This window comes from Nicotiana tabacum, chromosome 2 (assembly GCF_000715075.1).
Source record: "Nicotiana tabacum cultivar K326 chromosome 2, ASM71507v2, whole genome shotgun sequence".
NCBI classification, from domain to species: Eukaryota; Viridiplantae; Streptophyta; class Magnoliopsida; order Solanales; family Solanaceae; genus Nicotiana; species Nicotiana tabacum.
Genome location: NC_134081.1, coordinates 103,472,814 through 103,492,284, shown reverse-complemented (window position 1 = coordinate 103,492,284; position 19,471 = coordinate 103,472,814). Strand labels below are relative to the sequence as shown.

At 34.8% G+C, this 19,471-nt stretch overlaps 2 protein-coding genes across 5 annotated transcripts; one reads left to right on the top strand and one right to left on the bottom strand.

The window, feature by feature from the left end:
* The first annotated feature begins 7,637 nt into the window (after nucleotides 1-7,637).
* On the top strand, nucleotides 7,638-17,145 carry LOC107794498 (transmembrane E3 ubiquitin-protein ligase FLY1-like). 4 transcript variants are annotated; one of them, XM_075237056.1, is made up of 15 exons: nucleotides 7,638-8,218; nucleotides 10,764-10,836; nucleotides 11,137-11,264; nucleotides 11,912-12,021; nucleotides 12,659-12,716; nucleotides 13,290-13,356; nucleotides 13,437-13,514; nucleotides 13,621-13,778; nucleotides 13,865-13,924; nucleotides 14,033-14,126; nucleotides 14,458-14,625; nucleotides 15,562-15,890; nucleotides 16,111-16,227; nucleotides 16,329-16,493; nucleotides 16,746-17,145. In XM_075237056.1, exons 1-14 carry the CDS (start codon nucleotides 8,093-8,095, stop codon nucleotides 16,428-16,430), a joined length of 1,668 nt encoding a protein of 555 aa, XP_075093157.1. In that variant the 5' UTR covers nucleotides 7,638-8,092; the 3' UTR covers nucleotides 16,431-16,493; nucleotides 16,746-17,145. The 4 variants fall into 4 exon arrangements, with proteins under 4 accessions (XP_075093157.1, XP_016472481.2, XP_016472482.2 ...); XM_016616995.2 differs by having other exon boundaries at nucleotides 12,656-12,716; XM_016616996.2 differs by having other exon boundaries at nucleotides 7,644-8,218; nucleotides 10,761-10,836.
* Nucleotides 17,146-17,251: 106 nt separating this feature from the next.
* LOC107794503 (leucine-rich repeat extensin-like protein 4) lies at nucleotides 17,252-18,682 on the bottom strand. The gene has a single exon (XM_016617000.2). It carries the CDS (start codon nucleotides 18,586-18,588, stop codon nucleotides 17,428-17,430), a length of 1,161 nt encoding a protein of 386 aa, XP_016472486.2. The 5' UTR covers nucleotides 18,589-18,682; the 3' UTR covers nucleotides 17,252-17,427.
* Nucleotides 18,683-19,471: the final 789 nt, after the last annotated feature.

The window sequence follows — 19,471 nt, the reverse complement described above, 5'->3', positions numbered from 1 at the left end:
CCAAATGATAAATAGTTTAACTTTCTGGAAACTAGAATCCACCGACTACAACTTTCATGTTTTGCAATTATTCTGATTCCTTATGCATTGCGAGATATAGGATCCCAAAATCGGCTGCATGCATCAGAATTTCTGGCGAAATTTCTGGCGAAACTGCTCTACTAGCCTTCATTCAATCCATCATAACTTTCTGTACAAATGTTCAAATAATGCATAGTTTAACTTTCTGGAACCTATAATCCAACGACTACAACTTTCATGTTTTGCACATTTTCTGATTCCTTATGCATTGCGAGATATAAGCTTCCAAACTTGGCTCCACGCACGGAATTTCTGTAACAGAAATTTCTGCAAACAGAAATGTCCAGCACTTTGTCCGAAATCCATTCCGTTTACCTTCTGAAATTCACCCGAGACCCTCGGGACCTTAACCAATTATTCCAACATGTCCCAAAATACCATACGAACTTAGTCGAGGCTTCAAACTACATCAAACAACATCAAAACGACGAATCACACCTCAAATCAAAATCAATGAACTTTGAACTTTCACATTCTATATCTTGTGTCGAAACACATCAAATCAATTCGGAATGACTTCAAATTTTGCACACAATTCATAAATGACATAACTGAGCTATAAAAATTTTCAGAATCGGATTTCGACCCCGATATCAAAAAGTCAACCTCTCGGTCAAACTTCCCAAAAATTCAACTTTCGGCATTTCAAGCCTAATTCTACTACGGACCTCCAAATAAAATTCCGATCACGCTCCTAAGTCCAAAATCACCATACGGAGCTGTTATAATCTTCAAAATTCTATTTCGGGGTCGTTTGCACATAATTTGACATCCGGTCACTATTTGAACTTAAACTTTTAATTTTTCATCAAAATTCCATATCTCGGGCTAGAGACATCGGAATTTGATTCCGGGCATACGCCTAAGTCCCAAATCACGATACGGACCTACCAAAATTATTAAAATACTGATCCGAGTCCGTTTGCTCAAAATGTTGACCAAAGTCAACTCAGTTGAGTTTTAAAGCTCTAATTTACATTTTAATTTATTTTTCACCTAAAAACTTTCCGAAAATTTTTTTACGGACTGCACACGCAAGTCGAGTAATGATAAATAGTGCTTTTCGAGGTCTTAGAACACAGAATTAATCATTAAATTTAAAGATGATATTTTGGGTCATCACAACATGTTTGTTGTCAAGTTCTTTATTTCTTACGTATGTTAGCGTCACCATATATATAATAGACTAAGTTAAAATTGATCTTCCATTGCATATAAATTGATTTTGAAGAAAAATATGTCAGTCATACTACTGAAAACTTAGATCCGTTGAATAGCTTATGTAATAGTACACAGATGTTATATAGAAATTTTAACGTCATACATGCAGAACTTATGATACTGGTCAATGTGCTTCTAAGTATGTGTTTATTCCCGAATTCAACTTTCGTCTTCCGAAACTAAAGAATATTATTTTAAATTTATGCAAAAATAATTTTCAGTATGTTTATGTTTTGTAATTATAATAAATAAAGCACAAGGACAAACATCTTAAATATTGGACTATATGTTGCACTTTCAAGAGCGATATCAATATCGACAACAAAAGTTCTAGTTATATATAACGACCCGACTTGTCATTTTAAGAATTTACGCCCCGTTTAGTGACTTAAAGTCTCGAGTAGTTTCGCAATATGGACTATGACCCGCGGGTGTGGTCGAGTTTGATTTACTGAAGATTCGAAAATAAATTAAAAGAAACAATCCAAATTTAGAAGCTTAAATGGAAAGAGTTGACCGGAGAGTTGACTTTTGAGTAAACGACTCCGGAATAAAATTTTGATATTGTCAATAGCTCCGTATGGTGATTATAGACTTAGGAGTGTGTCCGAAAAATTATTTGGAGGTCTGTAGTGGAATTAGGCTTGAAATGGCGAAAGATGAATTTTTGAGAAGTTTGACCGGGGGGTTGACTTTTTAATATCGGGGACGGAATCCGATTCTGGAAATTAGAATAGGTCTGCTATGTCATTTATGACTTGTGTGCAAAATTTGAAGTCATTCCGAATTGATTTGTCGTGTTTCGGCACAAGATATAGCATTTGAAAGTTCAAAGTTCATGGATGTTGATTTGAAGTGCATTTCGTCATTTTGATATTGTTCGATATGATTTGAGGCCTCGAGCAAGTTCGTAATGTGTTATGGAACTGGTTGGTATGATTGGTTGAGGTCCCGGTGGCCTCGGGTGTGTTTCGGGGTGGTTTCGGATCATTTGGAGTTGTTCTGGAACTGCTGATTCTGGTGTCTGATTTCCTTCGTCCCGCATTCGCGAAGAAGAAATTTTGGGGGTGCTAGATTTGACCTTCGTGAACGCGAAGGAGAGGACGCGAACGCGAGGTAAGGTCTGGTCAAGCTTACGCGAACGCGACGTAGTGGTCGCGAACGCGAAGAAGGAAGAGGAGTCGGGACCCTGAGCCATTAACCCTTCGCGAACGTAAAGCATGGACTGCGAACACGAAGAAGGAGGGCAGTTGGCTACCGCGAACGCAAGAGAATGAACGCGAACGCGATGATGTGCATGGTCAGGCCTTCGCGAACGCGACACTGGTCACGCGAACGCGAAGAAGAAAAGTCCGGGCAGTGAGTTTAAGTTCAGAAAATGGGACTTCCATTTTTGACGGATTGGAGCTCGAGATGAGACGATTTTTGGGAGATTTTCAGAGGAAACAATGGGGTAAGTATTTTTAACTCAATATTGGTTAAATTACATGAAACTATGGTTGTTTTTAATATTTAATCGGTGAATTAAGTTGGAAAATTTGTGAAAACCCTCTTGATTCAATTTAAGATTTGGAGGTCGAGTTGTTATCGGAATTGAATAATATTGGTATGGTTGAACTCGTATCGGGATGGATGTTCATATTTTATAACTTTTGTCGAGTTCCGAGACGTGGGCCCCACATGCGATTTTAAGGTTAAATTTAGGATTTTTGTAGAAAATTTGTATTTTCATATGGAATTTATTCCTACAATTTGTATTGATTGAATCTAATTATTTATGACTAGATTCGAGCCGATCAAATTCGAAAAATCGAGGAAAGGGCATACTACTTGACTGATTGAGCGCAGTTTGAGGTAAGTGTCTTGCTTAACCTCAAGTGGGGGAATTACCCCTTAGGCATTGAGTCTTATGTGTCATTTGTGAAATGTAAAAAGCCGTGTACGCGAGGTGACAAGTACGTACTCAGGCTTATATGTGTAAATTTTTATTGAATTAAAGTCTTAGGCATTATTGTGTAGTAAATTGGGTAATCGTGGATAAGTATTAAATCATCTGTTTGCTATGCCTAAATCTTTGTTGTTGTTGAATCTGTTGTTATATGACAATTTGATGTGATTGTTACTTGATTATTTATGTAATTCAGTGAATTTGTTGGTTTGATAATTATTGTAATTTAATTTCATTATGGATTTTTCCTCTGCAAATAATTAATTAAATGAGCTTCACAAGAGGTGTTTATATAATTATTGAAAATTTAAATTTAATGAAGACTTTGCTTTATGTTGAGTAATTTCTATCTCTATTTATTATTTTTGGGTGTTGTGCACATTATGGTCGAGCCATGAGCTCTTTATTGTGAAAAATATTGTATTGTTGATTTCTGTGACAAGTTGTAATATTTGGGCGCTTGATGTGCAATTTGTGATATGTTGTAAGATTTGAGCACTTGATGTGCAATCTGTGATATATTGTAAGATTTGAGCACTTGATGTGCAATTTGTGATATGTTGTAAGATTTGAGCACTTGAGGTGCAAGTTGTATTATGCTATAATATTTGGGCACTTGAGATGCGATTTGTGAAATATTGTGATATTGAAACGCATGCGGTGAGATAAGGGTGGCTTGAAACGCGTGGCTAGTAGGGAAACTACTAGAAGTCATGCGGTGATATAAGGTCAGGGTGTTGAAACGCATGCGGTGAGATAAGGGTGGCTTGAAATGCGTGGCTAGTAAAGGAACTACTAGAAGTCATGCGGTGTGATAAGGATGGCTAAAAACGCGGGATGCTATTTTGGAAAAAATAATTTCTTTAAAATTAAATGTGAAGGCTCCCGCGGTGATATAAGAAAATGAGATATTGTGAATTTATTTATGATTTGGGACTACGAGGCGGTACCTCGGGAGTGCCCTTTTGTTGATATTTCTCTATGGCTGCACTTGCCTTTGGTTATTTTATTTTTCTGAAATTTATAAATTCTTGTGTTTTCCGTGATGTATTATTTCACTTAATATTAAGTATTTTGTATTTCTTGATGTATTGTGTTGACCTCGACTTTTTCGTACGAGACTTTGAGGATTTGTATTTTGGGGTTGTACTTGTTTTTTATGATTGAGTTGTTTTAAATAGAAAGAAAATTCTAGTATGCTTTAATTTAATAAATTTTATATCCAAATCAGTAGTTTATCTGATGTTTCATTTTAATTGAAATGTTATTTCTCCATCCAAATGATTCTAAAATAAATTTATTCATTTATTGATTTCTTACTTGATTTAAAGACTTTAACCTTACTTTATTGAAAAATAAATTGATCATGTGGATCTTATATACATTGAGGATATTGGCACGTGAATTGTCCGTGCAGTTGAGATATGAAATGAGGGCACGAGGTGCCAAAAAAATATGATAATTTAATTATGGGAACGAAGTGTCGTAGAGATATGAAAAATGGGCTGAGACTCGTGTTTATGAAAAATATGAAAATAGGCTGAGACCCATATTTTTATGATTATGAAACGAGGTGTCACATGGTGACGTTTTAATTGAAAGAATTATATTCAAAGTATTATATGAAAGAATTGTATTTGAAAGATATTTATTCGAGGAAATTATATTTGAAAAGATTTATTGAAGGAATTATATTTGAAAAATAATTATTTCAGAAAATTATATTTAAAAGAGAGTTATCTGGAAGAATTATATGTGAAAGACATTTATTTAAAAGACTTGATTTAATTGGGTGTAATTGTGTTTATTAATTGTTGAGTGATATTAATGGTATTCTTGTTATTTGTTGTGCATATAACTGGTTGATTTATCCTGCCATTATTTTTTTTTCCTATTATTTTATATATTATATTGCACAGATTATTAGGCTAGTGAGTGTCTTGACTGTACCTCGTCTCTACTCCATTGAGGTTAGTCTTGATACTTACGGGGTACCGACCGTGGTGTACTCATACTACACTTCTGCACATTTTTGTGCAGAGGTATTGGAGATATCAGACTTGAGCAGAGTTAAAGTGAGACCGTAAGGATTCAAGGTAGAGCTGCTTTGTCGTCGCAGTCCCTTGGACTCTTTGCATTTCATTGTACTGTTAAATTTTAATCAAACAGTATTGTATATTCGGTCCTCGTGATCATTCCATGTATTCAGTTAGAGTTTGTGACTCAGTACTACCAGTCTTGGGAGGTTGTATATTGTAATTATTTTTGTTGTTAGTTTCAAAAAAAAAATGGCTTCAAAATGTATTAGAATTCGGCTTACGTAGTCTTAGAGATTAGGTGCCATCATGACACTTGTAGTGGGATTTTGGGTCGTGACATTATGGCAGAGCAACCAAAGCATTAGAAGGAAACATACACAAAAAAACATCGTCTACAAAGAAGTGTTCAGTAAAATACCATCACATTAGATACATTTAAACTAAAATACATAATTATCTAATTAACATAACTAAATTGATCATTTGTGTAAGTTCTAATAATGTCCTTTCATTTTGAATTCTGGTATTATGCTAATGTAATAATATTTTTCGGCATTTAGATGATTGTTGTATTATTATATATAAACTTTCTCTCATTAATTAAATTTTGTTGTTCCTTCGTATAAATAAATGTTTAAATCATCATGTGTTATTATTAACGTGCAACGCACGTTTATAGATACTAGCTATTTTGAAAAGTATTTCTAAACATCAATTAATATTTAGCCAAACTTTTAAAAAGTATTCTAAATTTATTTTTTCAAAAGTAGTTTTCAAAAACGGTTTCTACTTCATCTCAAAATATATATATTTTTTCTTTTAAAACTTGGCCAAACGCCTTATTTTTAGGGAGAAACACTTTTAGTCAAAAAAATATTATTTTTTTTGGCAAAAAAATAAGTTATAATCAAACAATCTATTATTCTGCTCTGCACGTTCTGCTCCCACAGAAAGGTTCTCATATCATACTGCCTTTTTATAAATAAATAAACAGGTCACAGGGGAAAATGAGGTCAATTAATTTTTTGGTTCTTTACAAACTTGTTTTTAGTTTTATGACCTTACCTCTCTTTTTTTTACAAATGGAAGATTTATTTTTATACGTAAGAGATCTGTCTTTTACACATAAGAGATCTAAAAAGATTATTTTTTAAATTCAAAATTATAAAAGGGACATGATGTACAAATAGCACGAGAGGAAAATGTCAGAAGGAAAAATAAAAAATAATTTATGACCATCGACGTGGCTTATTAGCAGTAGTAGTTTGAGGCAGTCCAAATAAAAGGCCTAAATATACAACTAGGTTCATTCGAAAGGTAGAACTGTCAACCTGTCCAGAAGTACAAAAAGAGATATAGAGACAGACTTTAATCATATTCCTTATACGACAGCTCAATTATAATTCATCTAAAGTCAACGTTATCTATTGTCAATGGCAAATTAAATTTAATTACACCAATGTTTGCATCTTACTAGATTAAAACTTAGGTGTTTGGGTAATATTTGATTTACGTTGGAAAAAAATTTTTTAAAAAAAAGACAGCCGGTGCACCAAGTATCATATATTCATGCGTCGGAAAAGTACCGCACCACAAGGAGTACGATATAGATAACTTATTCAAACGCAAGCATTAGTGATTGTATTTACTGTTCGAACTCGTATCTATAGGTCACACGGAGACAACTTTACAAGTTTAAAAATGTTAAAGTTGAAAAAATAATATTTATATTTAAGTAAAAAGAGAGTATTTGCAAGTTTAAGTTGTATTGTACATGAACTTTATTTGAACAAAAAGAAAATTTAAATTTTGTGGATAAAATTCATCGTCTTATTTGAAATATTTTGAAAATTTTTCAATATTTCACCAGTATTTACATGTATTGAAGTTTACAACTACTAAATATTATGGCTAACTGAGATTAATATAATCTACAGCTATATAGGCATAGGAGTAGATAAATTTAGTAGCAAAGTCCATTGCCATGTTATTTTCTTGAATGCCCTCCTAATAAGACTTCCATTTTACCTAGAAAAGTAAGACAAACACTATTTTCAAATAAGGCAAACACTATTTTCAAATAGTATTTTTTTTGTTCCATTTTAGCGTGATGTATTTTTTTCTTTAATCAATTCTTAAAAAATGTAACCTTTTTATGTAAAAGAAATTTAATTTTAGGATTTTTATTTATTTTTATTAAATAAATTTATAATCATACAAATATTTATTATTTATTTTAAACTTCAAATTTCAAAAATAATTTTTTTTTTTAAAATTCTATTTCAAAATAATTGAGTTTGAAGCAAAACTTGTTAGCTAATAGAGAAAAACACTCACCCCACCTCTTCATCACTCTTCAATATATTCTGTATATGTTGTATCTGTATAGGCTATAGCTGTTTAGAACCTACTTAACAAACAGAATATTATAATTAATGTTGTACCTATAACTGTTAGTTGATTTTTTTTAATTGAAGAAAACACAGTACTATGTTGGGGTATTCTATTTTCTTGTTCGTGAATTGACCAGTGAAGGTCCTTTTTGTTGTAACCAAAATAATCAACAAACAAATGATTCTATTTAGGCTGTAGATTAGCCGTTGAGCTCTCCTTTTCTTCTGAAAAATTGCTCGGTATCTTGGTGCTTGTTGTTGGGTCGTTAGTTTTCTTGATTGTTTTGACTTCACTTGAAGCAATCCACCTCTTCTTACATATCTCTTCTTTCAAACTGTAATGGGCTTCATTTTTTCATCTGGGTTTATCAAGAATTGCTTAAAGGACAATAATTGTAATTGATCTTGAAATGGGTGCCACAAAAAAATTGATCTTTTTAAGAATTCTGTTCTATTTATGGTTCTTCTTTGGAGGGTTTTGCTCAGTAAAGGGACTCAGGCCTCTTAGAGAAAGGTCTCGTTCGTGGAGTGATGAGGTTAGTAACTTGCAGTTGTTTCATATCTGTTGTTTTTTTTTGTTCCCTGTTAAGGCAACTTCAATAAAAATGGAAACTTTTCTCAATTAAGTGGTGCTTAAGTTATGAAGTCAAAAGCTTGGTGTTTGCTTAAAAATGAAAGAATTTTTAACCCCATTATTGTACTATGAAATTCTTAAGTTATATGATTGTTCCTCTTTCCCCATGTATGTATTTTATCAGATTCCTCCTTCAAATATGTATATAACTGTGGAAATTGATGTTCTCAGCTCTGTTGTATAAAAGGAAAAAAAAGGGATTTTAGCTTTCATGTGTATTTGCCTGAAATGAGAGCATTCTTGTGGTGTTTGATGCATTTACTTTTGCAATTAGGAAATTTCAATTGAATTTGAGAAAAAAGTTTTAATTTTTGGTGATAGCAGTCGGTTTATGATAAATGTGATCTAGTCACATGTTTAGATCCTAGCTTAGCTTGAAGTCAAAAGGGTTCCTGGAGAGCTGATTGATAGGGAAAGAAAGAATAAGAGACTCTGGTCAAGTTTTACCGGCATGCAGTGAAAGAATAAGAGACTCTGATCAAGTTTTACCGGCATGCAGTGTTTGTTTTTGTTTGCATAGTATCACAATGGTCTGCATATACCCGGGATCTAACTGATATAATCTGGTTGAAGCTCAAAGTTTCCATTTATTGGGGTAACTAATGAAAGTAAAGGATATTTACAGTTGATCTGCTTTTATCCAAGCTCAGCAGGCATCACGGGTCATGGCATTTCTGCAGCCACGATATGGATTGAAAATGATGGGAAAATTAAGTATAAAAGTATGATGAAAATTAAAAAGGAAAGAGAAGGTGGTGCTACATCTTGTCATCTTAATAGAAGTTCATTTCGGTTTATTGGAGGTCAAAATAAATATTGTCATGGGTTATCTATCTTTTAAATGATCATTTGGAGCTAATTTTACTCTTTTTTTACGGACAAGTCTAATTTTACCAGACTTTTGGACTTATAAGTTATAGGGTGGCACCATTTGCAGAAATCCATGATCTATAGGTGGAAAGTTAAGACTCTTGAATCTGTATCACAGTATTAGACCCAGGAGTAATATAGCAATAGGAGTTGGACTCGAACATTCTTGGAAACCACATAATAAAGATCTCCTGTCTGATAGTTACTTTAGTTTAGTTGAGAAACATCTGATAATAGCACCAATGCATATATTTAAGGGTTGTTAATTTTCAAAGAATATAACAGTTGTCACTTCTTTAGTGCGTGTCACAAAGAAGGGGCTATGGACCTAAGGATATAACATGTCTAGATGCAGCGAAGGTGCCTCAAAAATTGGCTGGTGAGAGGAACACAATCTGGAAAACTTGCACCATGTTAGGTTAATGTTTGAAGAATTTCACAAGTACAGATTTACTTTGAAGCCGTAGTGATTTTCCTGCATTGAATACCATGAATTTTTGCCAAGGCCCTTTTTTAAGCTATACCTAGCAGATTAGTGGGAAGAGTTACCCAGTATCTGTGCTAGTGGGAGGTAGCAGGTACCTAGTGGAATAGTTGATGTTGGCCCGGACACCACTTTCATAAGAAAAGGCTCTCCTAGAAGCAACAACTGCTTGTTGGAGATCTTCCTAGGACTCTTGCCATTTACTTGTCAAATGTCCAAAACACCCGTTACTATTTACTGTCAACTTTAAAGCTCTTGCAAATAATAGTTGGAGATGTTTGTGTTGATTTATGTACCATATACCCTCCACTAAGCCCAGTTTGTCCAACCCTTGTCGAAACCAAGTAATCGACATGGTATCCATGTTAAGACTATGACGAGATTCGAGGAGACAAGTTGTGCGAGCTAAACAATAAACACACTCTGCTCTTAGTATATATTTAAGAGTGAATCACCCCTACTAGCTAAAATAAAGGAATGTCTAGGCCTCTCACTGTAGGATGGAATGACCTGATCTCTTTTGTTAACGAGTTATAAAGTAAGTAACTCTTTTGATAAGATAGGATGTCAAATATAGTGGAAAAGTACAAATTGACATTTTTAACGGGGTATATTTAGCTTCCTTTACGATACAGGATCAATGTGAAAATTCTGTTCTCAATATAGGATCATTGGAGCTCATTTACAAATTATGCATATCGAATCCTGGAGAGTGGAGAGAATGTCTACTCATGCATAGGTAACATGAGAGTTCATGACATTACTACTAAAACTGACTAGGACCGTAGTGCTCCAGGTTTTCTATTCAACGACAAAGATTGTATAACACAGGATGTGTATAGGTGCACGCCACTAGTTCAAAACCTGGATGCTGAACCAAATTTAGTTTTTAAATGGAGAAGGGTAAAGGGGTGGGCCTATTATCCATTGAGTTCTGAAGCTGAATCAACGGATTTCTCGGTCATCAAAATAATAAACAAAGAAAAAACAAGTGACTATGGCCATAGTATGGCTGCTTGTTTTTCCTGCTTAGTCTTTCTGCTTGTTTTTCCTGCCTAGTCTTTAATCAAATTCTTCTTGTTTTTGGTAGCAGTGGCTATTTGCAAAGAAGGATGACAATGAATTGGGGCCATTTTCTGCTTGGAATATAACAGGAACATACAGAGGTTTGTAAAATGTAAACTTGCTTTCTGGTGCATGCTCATGTTGCATTTGTTGGGAGAATATTCTCCCTATGTTCTTCCTTTACATATCCTGATGAGTAGTGTCTTGTGAAGATAGTGAAAGTACCTAATTTGTCTTGTCAAACAGACTAGGCTAAGTAGTTAAAAGTGATGTTATCAATTGAGCAGAACTCATTTCAAAGAAAATGAAGGAAGATAACCATTCTTCCTTCAGTAAATGAACTTCCCTTGCTACTACTGTTTTGAATCTAACGATATTTTCTTCTGAAATTTGAGCTTCAGGATCTTGGAGGTTCCTAGATTCAACGAATAGCTCTTCTCGTTTTCCTGATTTTCAGAAGTCCAATGGAAACTCTGTCCTGGAATTGATTAGTGCTCCAACAAAAATAACTGGTGTACATTATGTTCAGGTAGTCCTGCCATCTTAAATACCAGTCTCTTTACAAAATATTGTGTTAACTTGGTGTCATTTTTCACAAAATTGCTTGTCTCCTGTATCAAAAAGAAAGAAAAATGAAAATTATGTTTTATCTCTGTAGTTACAATCAGATGATGGTTACTGGACTATAACTTGTCACTGAAAGGGAAAAAAAGGTTACTTGACTGAATTGGATGAAGTACAGCACCTTCATTTGTCTTTTTATCTCAGAAAAGAAAGTCTTGTATGTACGAAGAATTGCATGACATGATTGTTTATGTTGCATATTTTCTTGTCTGACAAAGAATGGGGCATCCAAGCATAATCTGTCATTGATGCTGTAAGCCTGTAACTTTTGAAGTGTCTACTCCATGTATGGGTTTTGGAAATAACTGAAAATTCCCTTTATAGAAGATTGCTTATGTTGTAAGCTCGACAATCAGAACCTGATAGTGAATAGTCTGATGTGCTTATGTCTCGTTGCTATTTTTTGGGATGTATTATGTTTCCTTTGACGAGCCTTCAAGAATCTTTGTTATAGTGCTTGAAAAATCAGGCCTGAGCTGAATATACTTTTTATGATGACATTACTTATTTCAATGACATTATCTTCCTACTATTTAATGTTGCCGACGACAGGGTGTAATAATTTTCCATGATGTTTTTGACAATGAACATGGGGGTGCTCAAATTAGAGTAGAAGGTGTATATGTATGGCCATTCAGACAACTTCGGATGGTAGCTTACAGGTACTGATTTTTGTTGCTTGGCGCAAGGAAACTCTCTAAATATGTTCAACCACCTATCTTAGTCCATGGAACAAATTTACGTAGGAAGGTCCTAATATTTATAGTAGAAAACCCAGAGATAGCAGTATAAATTTTTTTTCTTTGTTCAAAGAGATAGCTGTATAAATTGGCGTTGCACTTAACTAATATAATTAACTTAAAGCTATAGTCACTTTCTTATTGAAAGATAACAATCTGAAAAATGTATTTATACTCATGACAGTTTATCTCACATAGGACAATAGATGATTAGTGATTACAACTTGGATTTGTCATGGTTGAGTTTGGTATATGCGGTTACGGATATGCATAAAAGATAAAAGGTCCTCTTAGTAGGTTTTAAGCAAGGTGAAGGATTTATGCCTCAAGTAAGCTTTATGAAGTATTGTCAAGAAAGATGCTATAAATTGTATCTCTTAGGAAAATTGCTATTAAGAGAAGTAAAGGAAAAAGGAATATAATTTTTCTCTTATTTTCTTTATAATTGTTTCTTTACAAAGTAAACCTAATTGCTTCAGTCTTCTTAATTCGCATAACAAGCGTGGAGATACTATTTAGAATGCTTCATTAACTGACATTTATGTTTCTTTTGTAGCAGCAAAGAGGGTGAGCTTGGGCAGGAAGACGATTATCTGTTATCAAATCCATATCATTTGGTATTAATCATGACCATATTTTATGTCTTTGAGATGTAATTTTAAATAGTAGCTTTGACAGACAACTTATGACATCTGCACTTGTGAGTTTTATCCATGCTAATCAATTATTTTACTTTAAATTTCTCCATTATCATTATGTATTTTCCTTTATATTTGAAGCTTGTAAGTTGTAATGCTTTGGCACCTGACAATTTGATGGTTAGCAGCCATGAATGACATGCTTTGCTTGAATATAATATTGAGGCAATGCGATGCAAATTCAAAAAATTTATGGTGTGTACTTGTTTATGAAACCTTTTCTCATTTATTTATTTTTTAAAAATGAAACTACTCATTTTATGAAAATTTTCCTTCTCAAAGTGGTGGTTCATAGAGGGAGCTTCTTGTATTATTCACATATCCCCTCCCAAATAGGTTACCTTTACCCCTCTATATGTTGTTCTTTTTTCGCTCAGGAATTATATAAAAAAATTGATTACATCCATCCAAGTGAATTCTAATCAAATATTAAGTGTCAGCAAAAATATATGAAATGACAATTTCTTTCTCTGTCTTACCTTTCCTGGACAGCTTGGACTTTTCTCATCTCAGGTCTTCCAGGAGTCTCCACGAGATAAGATTTGGAAAAGGAAACATTGTAATAATGCTTACTCCTCCTTGATCCAATTTAATTTTTTATATTCCTGTCTATAACTATTTATATCTCTGTTTGTGCAGCACCTATTTATGAAATGGAGAAACATTGTAATGTTGAAATTGCAGCACAAGTTTCTCGTGTCACATCTTCCACTACTGGTACTTGATTTATCTTATTTACCTTCCTCTTTACCCAATTTCTCCCTGTAGTTTGACCAAGTACCAGGAAGCAAGTGATTTATCTCGAGTTACTTGTCATTTCCAGATGTAGATCGTGATCATTATCATCTAGAAGGATTGATGGAAAGCCCTTCAGTGGATGACGATGGAAACTGTTTCTCACCCATGCTATTAAATGCTACTTCTGTCAATATAGAGGTTTACTACAACAAAGCAGTTAACTATACGTTGATGGTCACCTTTGTATCCTACAAGAGTTGTTATTTCATTGATATTATTTTTTCTGTAAACTGCATTTTTGTGGATTCCTTAACTTATGAAAACCCTAGGTATCTTTTCTTCAAGTGCTCCTTCTCATTCGGCAAATGGAATATAGCAACACCCAATCAGTAAGACTACCACTTTGTGTTACATTCAATGATACAAGTCTTCACATATTTTTTTTGCTATTTCAATGTATTAAATCAAGTGAATAATGTCTAATTTTCCTTTTCTAGGGAGCTTCCAAAGTTTCAATTCTGATGATCGGACAACAGGGAATAATTGATTCTTATCTTTGTCTTCTGCATCTGACTGCAGGCATACTTGTTGGTAAGTTAGATGGGTAGCTGATATCTAGGTCACTGTAACCAGCACGTTTATCTGGTTTTATTATCTAAAAATTGCAGAGTGGTGGTAACAATGACGTAACCCTCTTAAGATAAACACTTCCTAGTTAGTAACTTGTTAACAAGTCATTACTATGTCATGCTTTTGCCTTCCTGTTACCTACTCTTAGAAGTTTGTATGGCTACTTAAAGTGAATTTTACGTTCCTAATGTGTTCATTACTTCTTATAGACTCTTGTTGAAGATTTTCTCTGAGAAACTCATGTTGTTTTAGCTGCAATTCTGCACTCTGCTAATCTTTCGCTCTTTAACAGAATCCCTGTTCAATGCTTTTGCAACTGCTGCATTTTTCAAGTTTGTTGTGTTCTCAATATTTGAGATGAGATATCTTCTCGCTATATGGAAGGCAAATAGACCTATGAGTAGTGGAGAGGGCTGGGAAGCAATGAGGCGCGAGCTATCAATTCTGTACAGCCGTTTCTGTAAGTATCCCTTGCTGAAATGTGGACATGTGCATAAATAATAAACTGAGTCACCAACTATATATGCCTGTATCTTTAATTTGTCAAGCTGCAAGGTATGAATTCTACTGATAGGGGAAATTAGATGTTGAAGAGTAAATAACACATTTGGGTTTATCTGGGAAATCTTTCTTTCACATAATCCTACCTGCTTTCGTATAGCTCAATTCAGGAACTATTCCCGGTTCTATTCCATTTCTCTACCTAATGAAGAAGGATTTATCCTCTGATTTGCAATAATTTATCCAATACACACTAGGCTTCAAAATTTGGTGACTTGTGAATCTGACATAACGTTTTAAGAAAATGAATCAGTGTCTAGGGTGAAAATATAAGCAATGAATGAACTTCACCGTTCAACATGGTTCATGGTTTGCTTCAGATGTGTGCCATGGGCCTAACGAATTGAGATTTTGTCCAGCAAAAAAATTGAAATCTCTCTTAGGCAGAAGCTTTATGTCGTTTTGTCATCCAAAAATCTCAAAAGAAAGTAGTCATGCAAATTTGGTAGAGAAACACTAAAGCAATTTCATTAGGCCTTTTCTCCACCCCGCCCCCCGTCTCTCAGCTTGATATGCTTCAACTGTCATGGACAACACACTCATTTCTCTATGTTTACAACAACAACAACAACAAACCCAGTGATTTCCCATAAGTGGGGTCTGGGGAGGGTAAGATGTACGCAACCTTACCCCTACCCTGGAAGGGCAGAGAGGTTGTTTCCAATAGACCCTCGGCCAGAGAACGGATGAAAAAAGTAATGGCAACAAGTAGGAATAACAACAAGATAAAAATAAGACCGAAGCCAAGAAAGAAGTTAAACTCTAGGTAGTAATAGCAATTTATGAATAAAAGGATATCATTTCTCTATCTTTATTTTCCAAAATTGTTTTGCAGATGGGATCCTTTTAGGTGGCATTTTGGTCATGTACGAGTTCCATAAGTTTCTGCGGCCTCTTCTTCTCCTTTTACACTCTTTTTGGATACCTCAAGTTGTAACTAATGTTATTCGTGACTCGAGAAAACCATTGCATCCTCATTACATCTTGGGAATGACTATAACTCGGTTAGCAATCCCACTATATGTCTTTGGTTGTCCTCACAATTTTATGCGGATAGAGCCCGACGAAAATTGGTGCATCTGCTTGGGAATTTTCATGGCATTCCAAGCATCAGTTCTTCTTTTGCAGCACTATCTTGGATCTCGGTGGTTCATTCCTCGTCAGGTATTATGCTGCTCTACTTGTTGATTTTCGATGAAACGATTATGCTATTAGAAGTAAGAAAACAACTGAGAAGAATAAGTTTTGCAATAACCGATCTTTTTTGATGAAGTATACAAAAGTAGATGCTCTAGACAAAAAAATGATTCTTAGGATAAAGCATCAATCATCTATTGAGTTTTGCAGTGACCTATCTTACGTAAGCTTTGTTGAGGTCTTGCAGATTTTACCGGAGAAGTATAGCTATTATAGAAGGTTTAACCAGGATGCAGCTCGTGTCTCTGACTGTGTCATTTGCATGACTGCTATTGATCTTACTCAACGTGCAAATCATTGGATGGTAATGCAACTTGTATTGAACTTTTCTCGCTATAATTTAGGATTCCTGTCAAATATGGTAAAGAAAATCCATATGGTTATAATGCGCCAATTGATTTGCAGGTGACGCCTTGTGATCATTTCTTTCATTCCGGTTGTTTACAAAGATGGATGGACATAAAGATGGAGTGCCCAACATGCCGACGTCCTCTTCCTCCTGCCTGAATAGATTTATTTTTGAATTCCTATTGATTTGGAACAACTGATATCACCAACCTGTCAAATGAGGTAAAATGGCTATGCATGTATATATGTTTAAACCGTCGGTAACATTCTTTCCTCTGGAACTCTTCAGGCGATATTACCTTACAAAATGTGCGGAAATTCAGTGTGGCAATGAGTTCTAAAAAAATTAAAATAAATTGTCTGCCTTAACGCATGATGTTGTGATTATTTCCCTCAAAAGATAGAAACGTTCCTTCTTCCCCGTGATCCTGAAGGAAATGTGTAATGTGACTGAGCTTTTGTGCTTTCTTTCAGGTTGGTGGAGGATTGCATCGGAGCATTCTTGAGAAGTCTTCAGTAGGTTTTAAAAATTTAACACAGATTCACCAGATTGCCTTGTGCAGTTCTTGTAATGTATATTATGGTCAATGTAGTTCTTGTTCAAGGTGATAACATTTCTAGATTCTTTTCTTGTATCCCATTACACCAGCTTTTGTTTGAGATATAGGTTGGGAAAACAAGTTGTAAATTCCAAGTTGGGAAATGTAGTCTTTGATCAGCACCTTTCAATAGGTGAATTACAGGTAGATAGGAATCATGATTTTTATAGGAACTAGATGTGTATAGTCTGCAGATTTTGTTGTACTCAATACTATGGTTTCTCGTACAGAATTTGATTTAATTGTCTAATAAGAGATGGAATTGGAAGCATTGTTATACCGGTTTTCAAATTTTGACTTGTCTGAGATTATGATCAAGATTTCCAAGTCTGAGAATCATTTTTTGGGACAATACAAATAAGTAGCATCACAGTTAAACTACCAACATATAGGAAACTTCATCACACACCATATTTACAGATATTATTCCTTAAATTAGATCATAACACTTCTTTTCCTTTTTTCACATTAGCTACTAAATTTGAAAATAAAATAAAAGAAAACTCGAAAGCTAATATTAAGTCACATTATCAACAGAAGCAACTCAATAGCAAAAATCAAGTGCCACAATGAAGTGCAAAACAGTCTATGGGATGCTCAGCCACAGGGTCACATTCCTTCTTGCTTCTTTGAAGAGGTTTTTCTGGCAAACAGTTCCGACGATCATCGTACACTATACCCTTTGATGTCAAATTGCTGCAAATTCCCTGCTCCTCACAAAAGTAGTTATAAGAGAAAGTGAAGTTTGATAGTTTAGGCAAGACACATATTCCTTCTGGCACAATTCCATTCATCATGTTATGTGCTAAATTTAGTAGCTCCAAGTGAGCTAATCCAGCAATACTATAAGGTATTGGCCCTACCAACTTATTATTACTCACATCTAGCACTTTTAACTTGTACAAGAATCCCACTTCAGGAGGCAAACACCCTGATAAGCTAGTATTAATAAGGAGCAATTCTTCCAAAGTGTTTGCAAAGTTGGCTATGCTAGGTGGTAAGCATCCTCCAAAATAATTATTGGCAAAAACAACAACAGAAGCTGTGCTTGATCCTAGATTTGAAGGGATCATGGAAGTTAAACGATTATTGTTAACGAAAATAGCATCGAGATCCTTGCTAAAGAGTTGAGAAGGCAAGGGCCCTTCAAACTCATTGAAGCGAAGATCAAGATATTTTAAGGAAGGAAGAGAGAGCACGAGAGTTGGGAAAGGTCCTACGAATCTGTTGTTACTGAGATCAAGCTCATGCAAGAGAGTAAGATGGGATAAAGAGAGAGGGAGGATTCCACAAAAGCGATTGCTGTTTAGGTGCAGCAATGCTAAGTCATTGAGAAGGCCGATTTCATCAGGTAAGAAACTAGCTATATCAGCATGGTTCAGATCAATACCAGCAACAACTTGAATTTTAGTGTCATTTGGGAATGGCGCGCAATAAATGCCAGTGTAGTTGCAGACTGAATGGCCAATCCAATTGGCGGTCATGTTGTTTGGATCAGAATAGATAACGCGTTTCCAAGCTTGGAGGGCGATGTAGGCTTTTTGCAGCCTGGTGTTTGTTATGGCCTTATTAATGGAGGAGGAATAGCTGTTTTCGTGGTGGTAAAGGGCAGTCTTATGACCATGTTTGGCTGCTGAGTTGTTGAACATATTGGAGGTGAGACTTAGAAGAAAGAGAACAAAGGCAGTAGTAGTAATGGGAAAGGAAAATGAAGCCATCTTTTGTTAAGGACTGGCAATGGAAGTAAACAACAGCCTCTCTTGGTTTTTGTAAGGTGTGATATCCTTTCTTTTTCAGTTTTAAGTCCTCTGGTTAATGATATAGTCACTACCTTCTGTTAGGATTACTGCATTTCACCACAACCGAAATAACAGCAACCTAACAACTGTCAGAAATAGCTGCCAACATAATTATGTTTTTATGATGTATCATGTTTTCACACCCTTATCAGATGGTTTATACGAAATTTCTTGGATTCTAGATCCAGCAGACTCTACAATAAGACATGAAGATTCAATGTGTTGAATGATCATGCTATTTGTAGACAAAGTGGAGTTAGAAGATGTGAACGATATAGACTTCCCTCCTTACAGGTAGCTTTCTCAGTTGTTTGAAGTGGGATTCGATAGAAACACAGTAGAGTTAAGGGCAGACAGGATCTTAACTTGAATTTCAAGAGATGAACTTTATGTTTCTAACAAGGTTTTTAGATGAACAAATGAGCTTTTGCCAAGGCATAACCGGGACAACGATGTTTATATTATCTAGTTGAATGATGGTTATAGGCTTATTATTGCTACACACAGAAGTTTAGTAAGGAAATAAGAAAAATATCGTATATAAGATGGATAATGGATAATATCACTCCTAGGATAGCCAAGATCTTATGGCTCAATTCCCGTACAATGCTTATAAAAGTTTTCGACGAAAACAAAAAGATTACCAAGTTGTGATATTTGTGTTGAAACTTGAAACAACACCAGAGAGAAAGAATAGAGAAACAACAATTGTTCTCCTTATCTTGTCAAAACTTGCTAAAGAGATGAAGCTTCATTTGCATGCCAACTACAATCAAACTCGGCAAATCGTCTGCGTTTTCCT

Coding starts and splice junctions, on each gene's coding strand:
- LOC107794498 (XM_016616994.2), top strand. CDS start 8,093: ATGGGTGCCACAAAAAAATTGATCTTTTTAAGAATTCTGTTCTATTTA. Junction 10,837..11,136: donor TATAACAGGAACATACAGAG/GTTTGTAAAATG, acceptor TTTGAGCTTCAG/GATCTTGGAGGTTCCTAGAT. Junction 12,022..12,655: donor CTTCGGATGGTAGCTTACAG/GTACTGATTTTT, acceptor TTTCTTTTGTAG/CAGCAAAGAGGGTGAGCTTG.
- LOC107794503 (XM_016617000.2), bottom strand. CDS start 18,588: ATGGCTTCATTTTCCTTTCCCATTACTACTACTGCCTTTGTTCTCTTT.